This window comes from Lontra canadensis, unplaced genomic scaffold (genome assembly GCF_010015895.1).
Source record: "Lontra canadensis isolate GAN:19392208 unplaced genomic scaffold, GSC_riverotter_1.0 scaffold158, whole genome shotgun sequence".
Lineage (NCBI taxonomy): Eukaryota > Metazoa > Chordata > Mammalia > Carnivora > Mustelidae > Lontra > Lontra canadensis.
The window spans coordinates 991,829-1,006,988 of record NW_022631152.1 but is presented as its reverse complement, the minus strand read 5'-3'; the positions used below and the strand labels follow the sequence as shown (position 1 = coordinate 1,006,988).

The following is a 15,160-nucleotide window of genomic DNA, read 5'->3' as shown; positions in this document are numbered from 1 at the left end:
TCAGACATACTGTGTATCAGGTGCTCGGACAAGCTTGAGTTCAGTAACAAAAGAAAGAAGGGAAAAATTTTCCTCAGTGATAACTTGAACGCCTTTAGCTAACCACTTCTTTGAGTAGTTCAGGGATACAACATCATTTTGCATGAGGAAAGCTGAAATTCCATACAGGTACCACAAGATACTATGCATGCTCTAATCCAGTAAAATGTCTATTGCCACAAGAATGAACTGAAACACATGTAACACAATGTGCTTTCCCATCTCCTGGATGGCTAAGGCCCCAGGTTCTGTGAATTAATGCTATTATATTACATTCTGATCTGTCTCATCTTATAGATCATTTTTGGCAAGAAAGGACAGATGATACCAGAGCAGACTGTATCGTTGAAGAAACTGCATATACATTTTCTTTAGAGCACCAGCATTATATTTGCATGGCCTCTGACATCTAAGAGGGTTATGAGATTATGGTTCGGGTTAAAGATCCTCTCATCAGGGAAAACATCCCTGAATTTGTGATTTGCTGCAGTTTAAGCTTTCTCATTTGTTCAAATGTCAAATCACTCACCAACCACTACCATCAGTTGTCATGTCTACTGTGCTATGGTACATTAAGACAAGAATCCCCTCAGAAGTAAATTCAACACCCCACCCCAGACCTGTTGCTCCAATCATACTGCCTGCCAAATGGCTGCCAGTATGGACGATGGTGGAATAGCTTCCAGGGCTTGAATACCTACAGGGCCAGAAGGGACTGGAGGAAGAAGCATCAGTTCAAAGCTTAACTGTAATTTTATTTATTTTTTTAAAGATTTTATTTATTTTACAGAGAGAGAAATCACAAGTAGGCAGAGAGGCAGGCAGAGAGAAGGGGGAAGCAGGCTCCCCACCAAGCAGAGAGCCCAATGCAGGGTTCGATCCCAGGACCCCGAGATCATGACATGAGCCTAAGGCAGAGGCTCAACCCACTGAGCCACCTGGGTGCCCCTACTGGTAATTTTATTTTGATTTACTATTGGTAGATGAAATATGCCCAGATTTCTCATTAAATTAATAAGAAAGTCACATATTAAAAACATTATTATTTCTATTTTATATCTATACTTTAATCATAAAGTATATAACATGGGTATAAAATATAAACACATACAAATTAAATAGATTGTTTATGTACATCAGTTAAATTGATTAGCATTTAGTTTAACAACAAATAACAGACTAAACCTGGAAGAATTCTTAGCTTGACAGCCTCAAGTAGAAAACAATATTTAAGATACAAGGGAATATACACAATGATATATCCATTCTTGTCGTTCATTCAGAGGCATTACATGTTGACAAACCTGCATATAAAAACAGAAAACTTTTACTATCCTTTTACATATTGTTATTTTTGGCTACTTTTTAAACAGGGTAACATTTCTAGGCCCTATGCAAAAAATATCCCTGTGCGGATAAAATTCTATACCATTTGTCCTTAGTGGATACCTACAATCTATGATTTGATGTCTAACACAATAATCCAGCATAAGTTCTACTCAAATATAGTAGTTGATATTTGGTGTATATAAATGTGAGGTAGGAGTAGTAGAAAAGGGAGTAGTGGAAAGGGAAGTGTCATTTTTTCGCTAAACCTAGAGCATTTTCTTAAAATTCTCTTTGGGATTCTGTAGACTCTCTCCTCTTTATTCAGTTCTAGAACGTTTTAGGATTTCATGGACAGAATGAAGAAAGGGTAAGAACAGAAGGCTTTTCTTTTATCCCTTCACTAGACAGTTTCAGAGTCCCTGCCTTTGAACCCCTAGCTAAATTAGAAACCCACAGCTCTGCTAACACTAGAAACTACAGCTGTTCCTGGCTCTTGACTTAGATAAGTTATCTAAAACTTAAGAGGCCTTTTCTCTCTCAGGTTACTTTGGAAAATCTTAATAATGTAGATAAAAATATTTTGGATTAGCAAAATTCCCATTTATTATAAACATTACTTTGTCTTTCTATATGATGTTGCAGAGTGTTTTCATGTACACCATTTTATTTTTATCCTTACATTAACCTTGTGAACTACCTAACACTAGTAATATTACATTAATTTTACATTTAAAGAGACAGGAACAGAGTGGGTAAGTGAATCTCTCATAATCACTGGACCAAATAGTGAGAACTGAACTAGAACAAAAATCTCCTAATATAGGATGATAATAATATGAATATCATATTTAGAATAATTTTCTACTTTATTTCATACTTCCACTTATTCATAGTATTATTAGTAAAAATGTTTTTTCAAACAATAAAACAAAAAGCTTTAATTAGAAATTAGAAAACAATACATTACCATTGTAGATTTTGATGCCACTTCTACTGCAAATATGTTGAGTCCTCTGTTATTTACGCAGTTTTTACTTAGCTCATTGTTGATGTGAATAATCACTTTATTATCTGACTATAAAAAAAATTTCATAAGTTGTCAGTCCTTTCTTTAATAAATACAAACAAATAAAATGATTATTATAAACATTTTGTAAGTCTTGTGATAGAGGTATTCACAGGGTCTACAGAAACATAGAAAATACCATAGAAACACAGAAACATTAGATCAGACTGGGTTAGCAAGGAAGACCTTAAGGAAGAAGCAATACTTGAGATAATAGATCATAGATATTAGATAGCCTCTGAAGCTGGTGAATGAAAGAAATGTAGGCACCAAAGTATTCCCCTGCTAAGAAAGCTACAAGCACTCCCTACTGACTACAAGGGGGCAGTATAACATTATACTACCTGGATTCATTTCTCAGCTCTACTACTCAGCATGTGACCTTCTGCAAGTTATTTAACGTCCCCACGCTTCAGTTTCTTTGTGTGTAAAATGTGGTTAGTACTTACCTCATTGGGTTGTTGTGAGAAGTAAATGCGTTAATAAATGTAAAGTGACTGACAAATGGGAAACTCTAAAATATTATTATTACATCATTTTGGTGCAGGGAAGTTTAATCTTCCTTGAGGGAAGGGAAGAAGATGGAGGGTTGAGAAATGATAGCTAACTACAGAACACAGAAACTGTGGTTAAGATAGTGACTCCCATCCACCCTCTAGTTTTAATAAAACATAGAGCAGAAGGGAAGGCATGCTGGATCTTAGGAATCACCCTCCAAAGCTTTATGATCCACTTGAAGACTGGAATCTCCTAGCTGGGGACCCTAACTGTTTTTATGAAGTCCAAGTCCTCTACCTCATTTCCAAGATAATATATATAATCTGTACCCATACCACCTGTTATTTATCTTTGTAGTACTCCTCCAAATAAAGTTCTCTGTTTCTACATAGAAGATATTCCCACTATTTCCTCTACTCTCCATATTAACCCTCTTACATATTACTCTGTACACTGTTTCTCTGCTTCTAATGGCTGTCTCTGCATAGCTAATCCTAGTTTGTCTCCAATCGCATACCACTGTCCCCCTCCCCTCATCACAAGTCTTTCCCTATCTTCTATAGTCCAAATTAACATCAAGCACAAGAGATGGAAATACAGTAAAACTACTGCACAAGTAAGCAGTACTAGACAATTTAATTATTCTCTGATCTATTTTGAGAGTATTAATTTTGTCTTCCCAACTAGGCCAAAACTCCTTGAAAGCAGAGACCATTTTACAACTGATAGTGGTCTCTATTGTGACTAGAAGAGTTAGTTACATAGTATATATTCACATTGACTCAATACTTAGCCAAACTTTAAGCACTTTAAGAAATTCATGGTAAGCATAAAAATAATGTTAAGTATCACCAGGAACTAAAAGAAATAGCCAATAGTCCTAAAAATCCAGCCATCTTGAGTAAGATTTTATGAAAATTTATGTTTCTGGAAAGCTGAGTATCTCTAAGCATTTATATTCTCTTGGCCTGCAATATCAGTAGTAGCAGGATGGTAGCTAGAGTTAGCAATAATTGGCTTGATAAAAATAGGTCCTGGGCAGTGGAATATATTAGATAAAATGATGATAGTCTATAGAATTTCTAATATTTCAAAGTGTGGAAGAAGTAGGTCTAAATTTTTTCTTTACTTTGTCTTATTTCTTTAAAACCCAATGTCTGTTATTTGAAATAGTTATGTATGTGTGAAGATTTTTAATAACAAACTAAATAAAATACTTTGTAGCCATATTATGCTCTATCTTCAGAGATCTCCAGATATTTAGTTTTCATAATACAATTATCTCAAACTTTAAAAATGTGTAAAAATTATCATGCTCAGTTTGAATTAGAAGCCTGAAAAGAAGAATTGCCCATTATAAGTATTATTAATATAATATGATATTAATTATTGTGCAAGAATAGAGTAAGAACGAAGATGGAACATGTTAGTAAACAATGCAGTTAGTTACGAGGAGAACACCTCATAAATAATACCTTGTTTTCAATAACTGATGTTATCCAGGTGTCACGCTTATAAGTATGTACAATTATATTTTCATAGCCATCCATTACCCTGGCATCGCCTTTATTAAGGACAGATTTACAAATGGCCTTCTCAAGTTGCCCACTGCATGCCTCCATATGGACAGCTTTAATTCTTGGCTTGCATTTGTCTGCATAGATATTGATGATAAATGGGCATGCCTGATAGGAAAGAAAAAGCGAAACTTGTTTTAGCTTTCTGATAAAATTAAAAATAATCTGTTATTAATATGTTTACCATGTGGTTTAAGAAGACATACTGTACCTTCTAGTTTGTCCTTCTCATATACCTTTAAAAGATTTTAGTAGTATGAATTCAATAATAAAAAAGCATAAATTATTTTTTGTTAGCATATAAACTGACAATGTTCACAAAAAAGGAAAGAAAACTATAATCTCAAGCAAATCAGTAATCTTCCTATCAGCCACAGCACCATCCCTCCATTTGGTTTAAAATTAAATATATAGCATATTAGTTATTTAATTTCCTATTCTAACTTTAAGACTACAGAAAGAAATCCTCAACGGACTGTAAAAAAAAAAAAATCTATTTACAATTGAAACTTAAATCATGGATATAGAGCACCAAAAAGAATGTAGAAAACAAATTCACAGTTCAAAGTTAGTGTAAAAGCACCTTTAAAATCTGAGATCTAAATGACATTCTGTATTTGGAAATGGATCTTTCTAATGTCTACCTTTTAGTCTTTACCAGAGCCAACATGATGATGCACACAGGAGCCTTTGTCTCTCTATCCAACCAAGTCTTCCTGCCTTGCTATACTTTTGCTACTCTGATCATCCAGATCCTAGAACAAATAAAGCTCTTTCCCATGTCAGAGACTTTGTGTATAGTATTCTATCTGCTTGGAAGGTTCTTTCACATCTTTTTACATGTGTACCATGTTCTCCTCCTTCAGGTTAAGGCTTAAGGGTCACGTCTACAGAGAGAGTTGCTTGGATCTCCCAGTCTCCTTCCTGCCTATACTATTCTTCTCTAGTTTGGTCTATGGCTTGTTTCTTTCAAAGTGTTTTTTAAATGATTTTATTTATTTTCCATTTAATTAATCATTCTCCTTTGTGGAACGTAAATTCCATAAAGGCAGGAATTCTGACTATTCTATTCACCATTTATCCTCAGTGCCTCTTTGTTACAGACTCACCACATGGTAGGCATCCAATAAATATTTGTTGAATAAATAGTGAATTTATACATATTGATGGTCACCTTTTTATTTGGGGGACAAAATATAAAAGCCTGAAATTAGGAAAACATGATCAGAAATTTTTATTTTTAAAGAAGTTTTTGATGATTCTAACCTTTGGCAATAATAAAGTCATTTTTATAAGAGAGACAGTAGAGTGAAACATCACTGGACTAGAAAACAGAAGATCTAGGTTTGTAATTGGATTTTGCCATTTGCTAGCTATGTAGTCACTTAACTTTTATGAAGTTTAGTTTCTTTAAAGGAAAAGTGGGAATAATTAATATATATTCTGCCAAGAGTTGTTGGAAATATCTAAGAGGTAATATGTGTGAAAATATCTTACAATGTAGAATTCTAAAAAAAGAAAAGATTTGTGATAGTTACAAGAATATATAAATATATAAATCCTTTGTCTTTATATTTATTTTATTTTAATTCCAGTATAGTTAACATAAAGTGTTATGTTTCCGGTATACAATACAGTGATTCAACAATTCCACACATCACCCAGCGCTCATCTCAAGTGCCCTCCTTAATCACCATTACCTATTTTCACACATCCCTCCCACCTACCTACCCTTACATGAATCCTTTAAATCAAATATTACCACATATATACATCCCTATCACTAACAGAAACTATCCAACATATTTATACCAATTTGTTGATTATGAGTTGTTATTTTCTCCTTCTTATGTTACTGTTTGCTGGTGTAACATTCTCAGTCCAACAACTCTATAACCCTTATTGAATGAGGACAATGTTTTCACTGTTATTCTGTTAATCAAAAGTATCCATGCCAAGAACAGATTTTTTGGATGCCCCCGTACCAAATCCTGACTTGTTTGTGGATGAGTCTTATATTAAAGAAAGAAACAAAAAACAAAACCAGGCTTCACATACAGTAGTCTCTCATAAAATCTGTTTCCTTACCATGAAATATATTCAAATGACTAAACTGTGGCTTTTTCTCAGACATAAGATAGTAAAATATATAAACTAATAGCTAGTACGCTTTTAGAATAACTAACTTTTCAAAAATGCTGTAGAAAAAAGGAGGATTTTCCCCCTCTGATCAAGTACCCCTTAAAAATGAAGAAGGAGGGAGTGCCTGGGTGGCTCAGAAGGTTAAGGGTCTGCCTTCGGATCAGATCATGATCCCAGGGTCCTGGGATCAAGTCCTGCATTGGGTTTCCAGCTCTGCTTCTCCCTCTCCCACTTGTCTTGCTATGTCTCTCTCTGTCAAATAAACAAATAAAATCTTTAAAAAATTTTTTTAAAAAATGAAGAAAGGGAAAGAAAAAAACAAAAATAAAATAAAAATGAACAAGGGGTGCCTCACTGGCCCAGTCAGTACAGCATGCAACTCTTGATCTCAGGGTCATCAGTTCAAGTCCCACATTGGGTATAGAGCTTACTTAAAAAAAAAAAAAAGAAGAAGAAGAACAAATACATTATTTGATACCTAAAATAATGGCCATAAAGGAGGAGACTCAAAGTAAAAGAAATTCCATAAAAGCTAATATAGTATATTATAGATACTATACAAGTAGTTTAAAAGTACTATAGAAACACTTTAGAAATATTAAAGTCTTTACATAAAACAACAAAATAGAACAAATCCATGGAGAAGTTTAAGGATTCCATCACAGACATGCAAAACCTGGACTGCTAAATTCTGAAACACTGTGTATGATTGTGTTCTAAAAAAAAAATGAGGGTAAGATCTGGCAAAACCAGAATGGCCACCTAGTTACTAGATAAAATCCTCCATGAAACAACTCATTCCAATAGGGATAAACTGGCTATAATATTAATCATTGGGGAAAAACTTTCCTAAGATAATGAAGGATGTGGTTAGTCCATGCTTTATCGGTAGGTAAATTGACCTGGAAAAATTGTGGTATATGAACTGAGACTGTGCTCCAGAAGACTCTCTAAGTATTTCCAAATTGATTTTATACAGTTGAATCTTTCTCTATGATTTATGAATATGTACTATTAATAACAGTACAGTTATTTTCAGGATGGGTCAAAATATTTCACTGTTGAAAAGCCACAACCAGGGCACCTGGCTGTTTGGCAGAACTCTTGATCTTGGGGTTATGTTTGAGCAGCATGTTGGGTGTAGAGATTACTTAAAACCTTTACTGGGACGCCTGCGTGTCTCAGTCCGTTAAGCGGCTGCCTTCAGCTCAGGTCATGATCCTGGGACCCTGAGATGGAGTCCCACATTGGGCTTCCTGCTTCTCCCTCTCCCTTAGCCCATACCTCTGCTCTTCTCTCTCTCAAATAAATATATAAAACATTTTTTAAAAACTTTATTTATTTTAATTTAAAAGTTTTTAAAAAGATTTTATTTATTTATTTTTTATTTGAGAGAGAGCGCTGCACAAGTGGGGCGAGGGGCAGAGGGAGAGGAAGAAACAGACTAAGCAGGGAGCTGGATGCGGGACTTGATCCCAGCACCCTAAGAACATGACCTGAGCTTCAGCTTAAGTCAGACGCTTAACCGACTGAGCCACCTAGCTGCCCCCAAAATAAAACCTTTAAAAAACAAAACAGGGGTGCCTGGTTGGCTCAGTCAGTTAAGCCAGTTAGTTAAGCCACTCGGTTAAGTCAGTTAAGTCCAATTCTTGGTTTCAGCTCAGGTGGTGATCTCATGGGTGTGGGATGGATCCCTGTGTTGGGCTCTGGGCTCATCAAGGAGTCTGCTGAAGATCTCTCTCCCTCTCCTGCTCCTTCCTGTGCACGTTTTCTCTTCCTCTCTCAAATAAATAAATAAATCTTAAAAAAACTTCTTTTAATCTCAGAAATCCTTCTTGCCTATGGCTTCAAAGGTTAATGACATCAGTAAATGCTATAGAATATCTTATATTGCTTTTCACTAATTTCTCTTATTAACTGAAGACATGTATAGTAGATACAATATTATTCATAGATTAGATGCTGATTTTGCACCATAGGCAGAATGTGGGATTCACTAAACATTAGGTAAGTAGGATGTAAAAAGTAATTATAACTACTCACCTCTTATTTTTAAAAATGGCAAAAAAGTTATAGAAAACTTTTCAGTAAAGAGGTTTATGAGGGATGTTGAATGATGTCAAGGCTAGGACTTAAACCAAAGTCTCCACACACACAAAATTTAAAGCTTGTTGATGTTAGTGTTACCCTCCTGAGCTGATTTATTTAGAGAAAGGACAGATACTATTTTTAAGAATATGAATGACAAACGTACTGTTATCTGATGCATGGCCCGAAACTCATAATTTATTTATTTTACACCTGACTCAAAAATATAGAAGTTAAGAAGTCCTCATTTTTATTATTTCTCTGGTTTACTGCAAATCTTAATAATGATAGCAAGTACATACGCAATGCTATATATAAGCCAAGTACCATCCCAAGTGTTTTACAGATATTAACCCAAGAATCAGAATTCCAATTCTCATATAGACACATTCTCCTTATTTGCAGGCTTTATTCTGTTAGGACAAAGAGTTCCCTATAGACATGAAACTTTAGCAACTAAAACAGCCATTGTCAATTAAAAAATATAATTTTTTTTTAAAGATTTTATTTATTTATTTGACAGACAGAGATCACAAGTAGGCAGAGAGGCAGGCAGAAAGAGAGAGAAGGGGAAGCAGGCTCCCCGCTGAGCAGAGAGCCCGATACGGGGCTCGATCCCAGGACCCTGGGATCATGACCTGAGCCGAAGGCAGAGGCTTTAATCCACTGAGCTACCCAGGCGCCCCAAGAAATATAATTTTTTAATTACCAATTTTTTTTCTGCATATCATAGCTCAAACTCTTTTGTTACTGAATTATTTCAATGCTGGAAGTAACTAAATTTCAGGTAAGAACAGGAAATTTCATAAACTAGCAGAAACACACTGCTGCACTCACAATTCATTCACATATTGAAATTCAAGGATTTGAGTGCCCAATTGAAAAGTCATGTGTCAGGAAAATGTTCATGGTGTAAAATATTATGGACCTTAAACCCACTGCAAAACTTTCAGATTGCTTTACCTCTGTCAATTCCAGAGCTTTATTGTAGCCCATTGAATGCAGAGTTACCCAAAGGTCACGAGGATCTCCTTCTCGATCATTGGCTTCCATAAGATTCAGATCCATAAAGCCCTGTCTTGTTAGTTCATTCTTCTTTGTATCAAAATTGTCTGTTAAAACAACCAAAAGTTTCTCTGTTACATAATGTTTTAAAGATTGATTTAGTTATTTCAGAGAAAGAGCAAGCGAGCAGGGGAAGGGACAAAGGGAGAGCAAGAGAGAGAAGCAGACACCCTGAGAAGCACAGACCCCAGTGAAGGGCTCTATCCCACAACCCTGAGATCATGCCCTGAGCCAAAATCCAGAGTCGGATGCTCAACTGACTGAGCCACCCAAGTGCCCTTCTTACATAATTTTTAAAAGTCATACAGCTAATAAATGGCCTATGTGTATTATTACTCATAATTATTTATTTTAAAGGATGCCTTCCTTATGACTCCATGAACAATATAAAAATGGAATGAAAATAAGTCAATCAGAGAAAGACAACAATCATATGATCTCTCTGATATGAGGAAGTGGAGATGTAACGTGGGGGTTTGGGGGGTAGGAAAAGAATAAATGAAACAAGATGGGATCGGGAGGGAGACAAACCATAAGAGACTCTTAATGTCACAAAACAAACTGAGGGGAGGCCGGGGGGAAGGGAGAAGGGAGAGGGTGGTGGGGTTATGGACATTGGGGAGGATAATGTGCTATGGTGAGTGTTGTGAAGTATGTAAACCTGGTGATTCACAGACATATACCTCTGGGGCTAATAATACATTATATGTTTATAAAAAAATTAAAAAAGTAAAAAAAAAATGGAATGAAAATGGCTCAAAACATGCTAGTGATAGCAAACAGGATCCAACAGCACATTAAAAAGATTATCTACCATGACCAGGTGGGATTCATCCCTGGGTTACAAGGATGGTTCAACATTTGCAAATCAATCAATGTGATAGAACAAATCAATAAGAGAAGAGAGAAGAACCACATGGTCCTCTCAATTGATGCAGAAAAAGCATTTGACAAAGTCCAGCATCCGTTCCTGATTAAAACACTTCAAAGTATAGGGATAGAGGGCACATTCCTGAACTTCATAAAATCTATCTATGGAAAAGACCCACAGCAAATATCATCCTCAATGGGAAAAAGCTCACAGCCTTCCTGTTGAGATCAGGAACAAGACAAGGATGCCCACTCTCAGCACTCTTGTTCAACATAGTATTAGAAGTCCTAGCAACGACAATCAGACAACAAAGAGAAATAAAAGGTATCCAAACTGGCAATGAAGAAGTCAAACCCTCTCTTCGCAGATGACATGATTCTTTATATGGAAAACCCAAAAGACTCCACCCCCAAACCACTAGAACTCATATAGCAATTCAGTAACGTGGCAGGATACAAAATCAATGTACAGAAATCAGTGGCCTTCTTATACACTAACAATGAAAATACAGAAAGGGAAATTAGAGAATCAATTCCATTTACTATAGCACCAAGAACCATAAGATACCTGGGAATAAACCTAACCAAAGAGGTAAGGGATCTGTACTCGAGGAACTATAGAACATTCATGAAAGAAATTGAAGAAGACACAAAAAGATGGAAGACCATTCCATGCTCTTGGATCAGAAGAATAAACATTGTTAAAATGTCTATACTGCCTAGAGCAATCTATACTTTTAATGCCATTTCGATCAAAATTCCACCAGTATTTTTCAAAGAGCTGGAGCAAATAATCCTAAAATTTGTATGGAATCAGAAGAGACCCCAAATTGCTAAGGAAATGTTGAAAAACAAAAATAAAACTGGCGGCATCATGTTACCTGCTTTACTACAAAGCTTTACTACAAGCTGTGATCACTAAGACAGCATGGTACTGGCATAAAAACAGACACATAGACCAGTGGAACAGAGTAGAGAGCCCAGATATGGACCCTCAACTCTATGGTCAAATAATCTTCGACAAAGCAGGAAAACATATATAGTGGAAAAAAGACAGTATTTTCAATAAATGGTGCTGGGAAAATTGGACAGCTATATGTAGAAGAATGAATCTTGACCATTCTCTTACACCGTACACAAAGATAAACTCGAAATGGATAAAAGACCTCAACGTGAGACCAGAATCCATCAGAATCCTAGAGGAGAACATAGGCAGTAACCTCTTCGATATCAGCCACAGCAACTTCTTTCAAGATATGTCTCCAAAGGCAAAGGAAACAAAAGCGAAAATGAACTTTTGGGACTTCATCAAAATCAAAAGCTTCTGCACAGCAAAGGAAACAGTCAAAAAACAAAGAGGCAACCCACGGAATGGGAGAAGATATTTGCAAATGACAGTACAGACAAAAGGTTGATATCCAGGATCTATAAAGAACTTCTCAAACTCAACACACACAAAACAGATAATCATATCAAAAAATGGGCAGAAGATATGAATGGACACTTCTCCAATGAAGACATACAAATGGCTATCAGACACATGAAAAAATGTTCATCATCACTAGCCATTAGGGAGATTCAAATTAAAACCGCATTGAGATACCACCGTACACCAGTTAAAATGGCCAAAATTAGTAAGACAGGAAACAACGTGTGTTGGAGAGGATGTGGAGAAAGGGGAACCCTCCTACACTGTTGGTGGGAATGCAAGTTGGTGCAGCCTCTTTGGAGAACAGTGTGGAGATTCCTCAAAAAATTAAAAATAGAGCTTCCCCATGACCCTGCAATTGCACTACTGGGTATTTACCCCAAAGATACAGATGTAGTGAAAAGAAGGGCCATCTGTACCCCAATGTTTATAGCAGCAATGGCCACGGTCGCCAATCTGTGGAAAGAACCAAGATGCCCTTCAACAGACGAATGGATAAAGAAGATATGGTCCATATACACTATGGAGTATTATGCCTCCATCAGAAAGGATGAATACCCAACTTTTGTAGCAACATGGACAGGACTGGAAAAGATTATGCTGAGTCAAGCAGAGAGAGTCAAGCAGAGAGAGTCAATTATCATATGGTTTCACTTATTTGTAGAGCATAACAAATAACATGGAGGACATGGGGAGATGGAGAGAAGGGAGTTGAGGGAAATTGGAAGGGGAGGTGAACCATGAGAGACTATGGACTCTGAAAAACAACCTGAGGGTTTTGAAGGGGCGGGGGGTGGGAGGTTGGGGGAACCAGGTGGTGGATATTAAGGAGGGCACGTATTGCATGGAGCACTGGGTGTGGTGCAAAAACAATGAATACTGTTACCCTGAAAAGAAATTAAAAAAAAAAAAAAAAACCACATGCTAGTGAATTTTCATTTCAGTTTCCCACAACTCAGCACAAAGCACCATCATAGTTCATGATTTGGTTTTCAAATCATGAGGAAATTGTCATTTTTCTGGGTAAGTTCCAACCTGCTTGCTTATCTAGAGTATATACTGATACATATTTTTAAAAATTAAAATGCTTCATATATGTTTGCCACCTAAACACAGGAGAACCTGGATGAATATGATGTAATACCCCCTAAACTACTGGTGTGTCAAAAAGGGAGATGTGGATGGTGCCAGGTTTAAGGAGACTGCTATATGCCTAACTACTCTAATTTTAACCAAATTGCCCCTTGGTCCTTAAAAAACTGTTAGATAATGGGAAACACTTTCGGTTCTATGAATGTCCCAGACAAATAAATCTACGTATATCCATTTTAACATTATTTGTAAGTAAAACTAAATTCACCTAGAAATATCTACACATGTATAATTCCTGAATTTGTCTATTATATGGATAACAAACAACTACTCACCATGGATTATATTCTGTTAACTGCCCTACAATAAGAAAGATTTTATTTTCCAGCTTCCAACTGTAATATACCCAAGGAAAATAGGTACTCCTTATTTATCTCTTTTGTATGCATTATTGTGAAAAAAAGCAGCAGAAATGTAACAATTTAAAACTGATTAGTAGTTTAATAGTAGTATAATTGATTAATAGTATTAATAGATTAATAATTTATAGAATTTGGAAAGTGACAAAGGACTTTTGCAAGAAAAAAAGTAAATGTAGATTAAATTAGGTCATAGAAATAGTAGCGATCGGGGCACCTGGGTGGCTCAGTGGGTTAAAGCCTCTGCCTTCACCTCTGGTAGTCATGATCCCAGGGTCCTGGGATCGAGCCCCTCATCGGGGTCTCTGCTCAGCAGGAAGCCTGCTTCCTCCTCTCTCTCTGTCTGCCTCTCTGCCTACTTGTGATCTCTGTCAAATAAATAAATAAAATCTTTTAAAAAAATGGTAGCCATCAAACTGGGGGCTGGAGCTACAATATAATAAAGCAAGATGAAAAAAATAATTGATATCAATATAACAAAATTATTACTTTCAAGAAAAATATATCTAGATACTATACTATAGAGACTATCAATAAGTAATCTACTTTTAAAACTCAAAATTCTCAATCCTCCATTACTTCTTTATAAATTCATTAATACCCAATTATAAGATTTTCTTTAAAGCTATAGTATTCAAGACAGTGTGATAGTGGGAAAAGATTAGGCACATAGATCAGTGGAACAAAACAGAGAAACCAGAAAAAGACCCATACAAATATAGTGAACTCATATTTGACAAAGGAGCAAAGTCAATTTAAAGGAAAAAAGGATAGTTTTATCAATAAATGGTGCTAAAACAACTGGATATCCACAAGTAAAAAAATAAATGTAGACAAAGACCTTACATCTGTCACAAAAATCAACTAAAATGGGTCACAGACCCAAAACACAAATCTATAAAACTTCTGGAAGATAACAGGAGAAAATTTGGGTGACTTGTGTTTGGCTATGTGTTTTTAGATACGACACCAAAAGTGCACAATCCAAAAGCATAACATATGAAAGGAAAAAACACCTCAATCAAAAAATGGGCAAAAGATCTGAAAGACATCTCACCAAACAAGATATAGATGGTAAATAAGCATATGAGAAGATCATGTGTCATTAAGGAATTGCAAATTAAAGCAACAAGATTTAATTGCAAATTAAAGCAACACACCTATATTCTAGGCTAAAATCCAAAAAACTAACACCACCAAATGCAGATGCTCATTCATTCCTGGTGGGAATACAAAATGGGACAGCCACTTCGGAAGACAATTTGGCAGTTCTTTCAAAATTAAACATAGTTTTATTGTACCAGCAATCACTGAATTGAAATGAATTGAAACAAGTTGAAAACATGCACAAAAATATGCACATAAGTATTTTTGTTATTAAAGATTTCACTTATTTATTTGACAGATAGAGAGCACAAGCAGGGGGAGCAGCAGAGGGAGAAGCAGGCTCCCTGCTGAGCTGGGAGTCCAATGAAGGCTCCGTCCTAGGACCCTGGGATCATGACCTGAGCCGAAGGCAGATGCTTAACCAGCTGACTGAGCCACC

The 15,160-nt window shown here is 35.9% G+C and overlaps 1 protein-coding gene and 1 pseudogene across 2 annotated transcripts in view; both read right to left on the bottom strand.

The window, feature by feature from the left end:
• Nucleotides 1-627, bottom strand: LOC116859537 (annotated as a pseudogene).
• Nucleotides 628-1,081: 454 nt separating this feature from the next.
• EFCAB7 (EF-hand calcium binding domain 7) overlaps nucleotides 1,082-15,160 on the bottom strand; it is a 49,178-nt gene continuing 35,099 nt past the window's right edge. For both annotated transcript variants that reach the window (XM_032844861.1, XM_032844860.1), the window contains exons 11-14: nucleotides 9,703-9,851; nucleotides 4,408-4,617; nucleotides 2,336-2,443; nucleotides 1,082-1,343 (exon numbers count right to left, since the gene is read on the bottom strand). In XM_032844861.1, coding sequence (XP_032700752.1) covers nucleotides 1,269-1,343; nucleotides 2,336-2,443; nucleotides 4,408-4,617; nucleotides 9,703-9,851 — 542 coding nt within the window. In that variant the 3' untranslated portion in view covers nucleotides 1,082-1,268. The remainder of the gene's footprint in view (nucleotides 1,344-2,335; nucleotides 2,444-4,407; nucleotides 4,618-9,702; nucleotides 9,852-15,160) is intronic.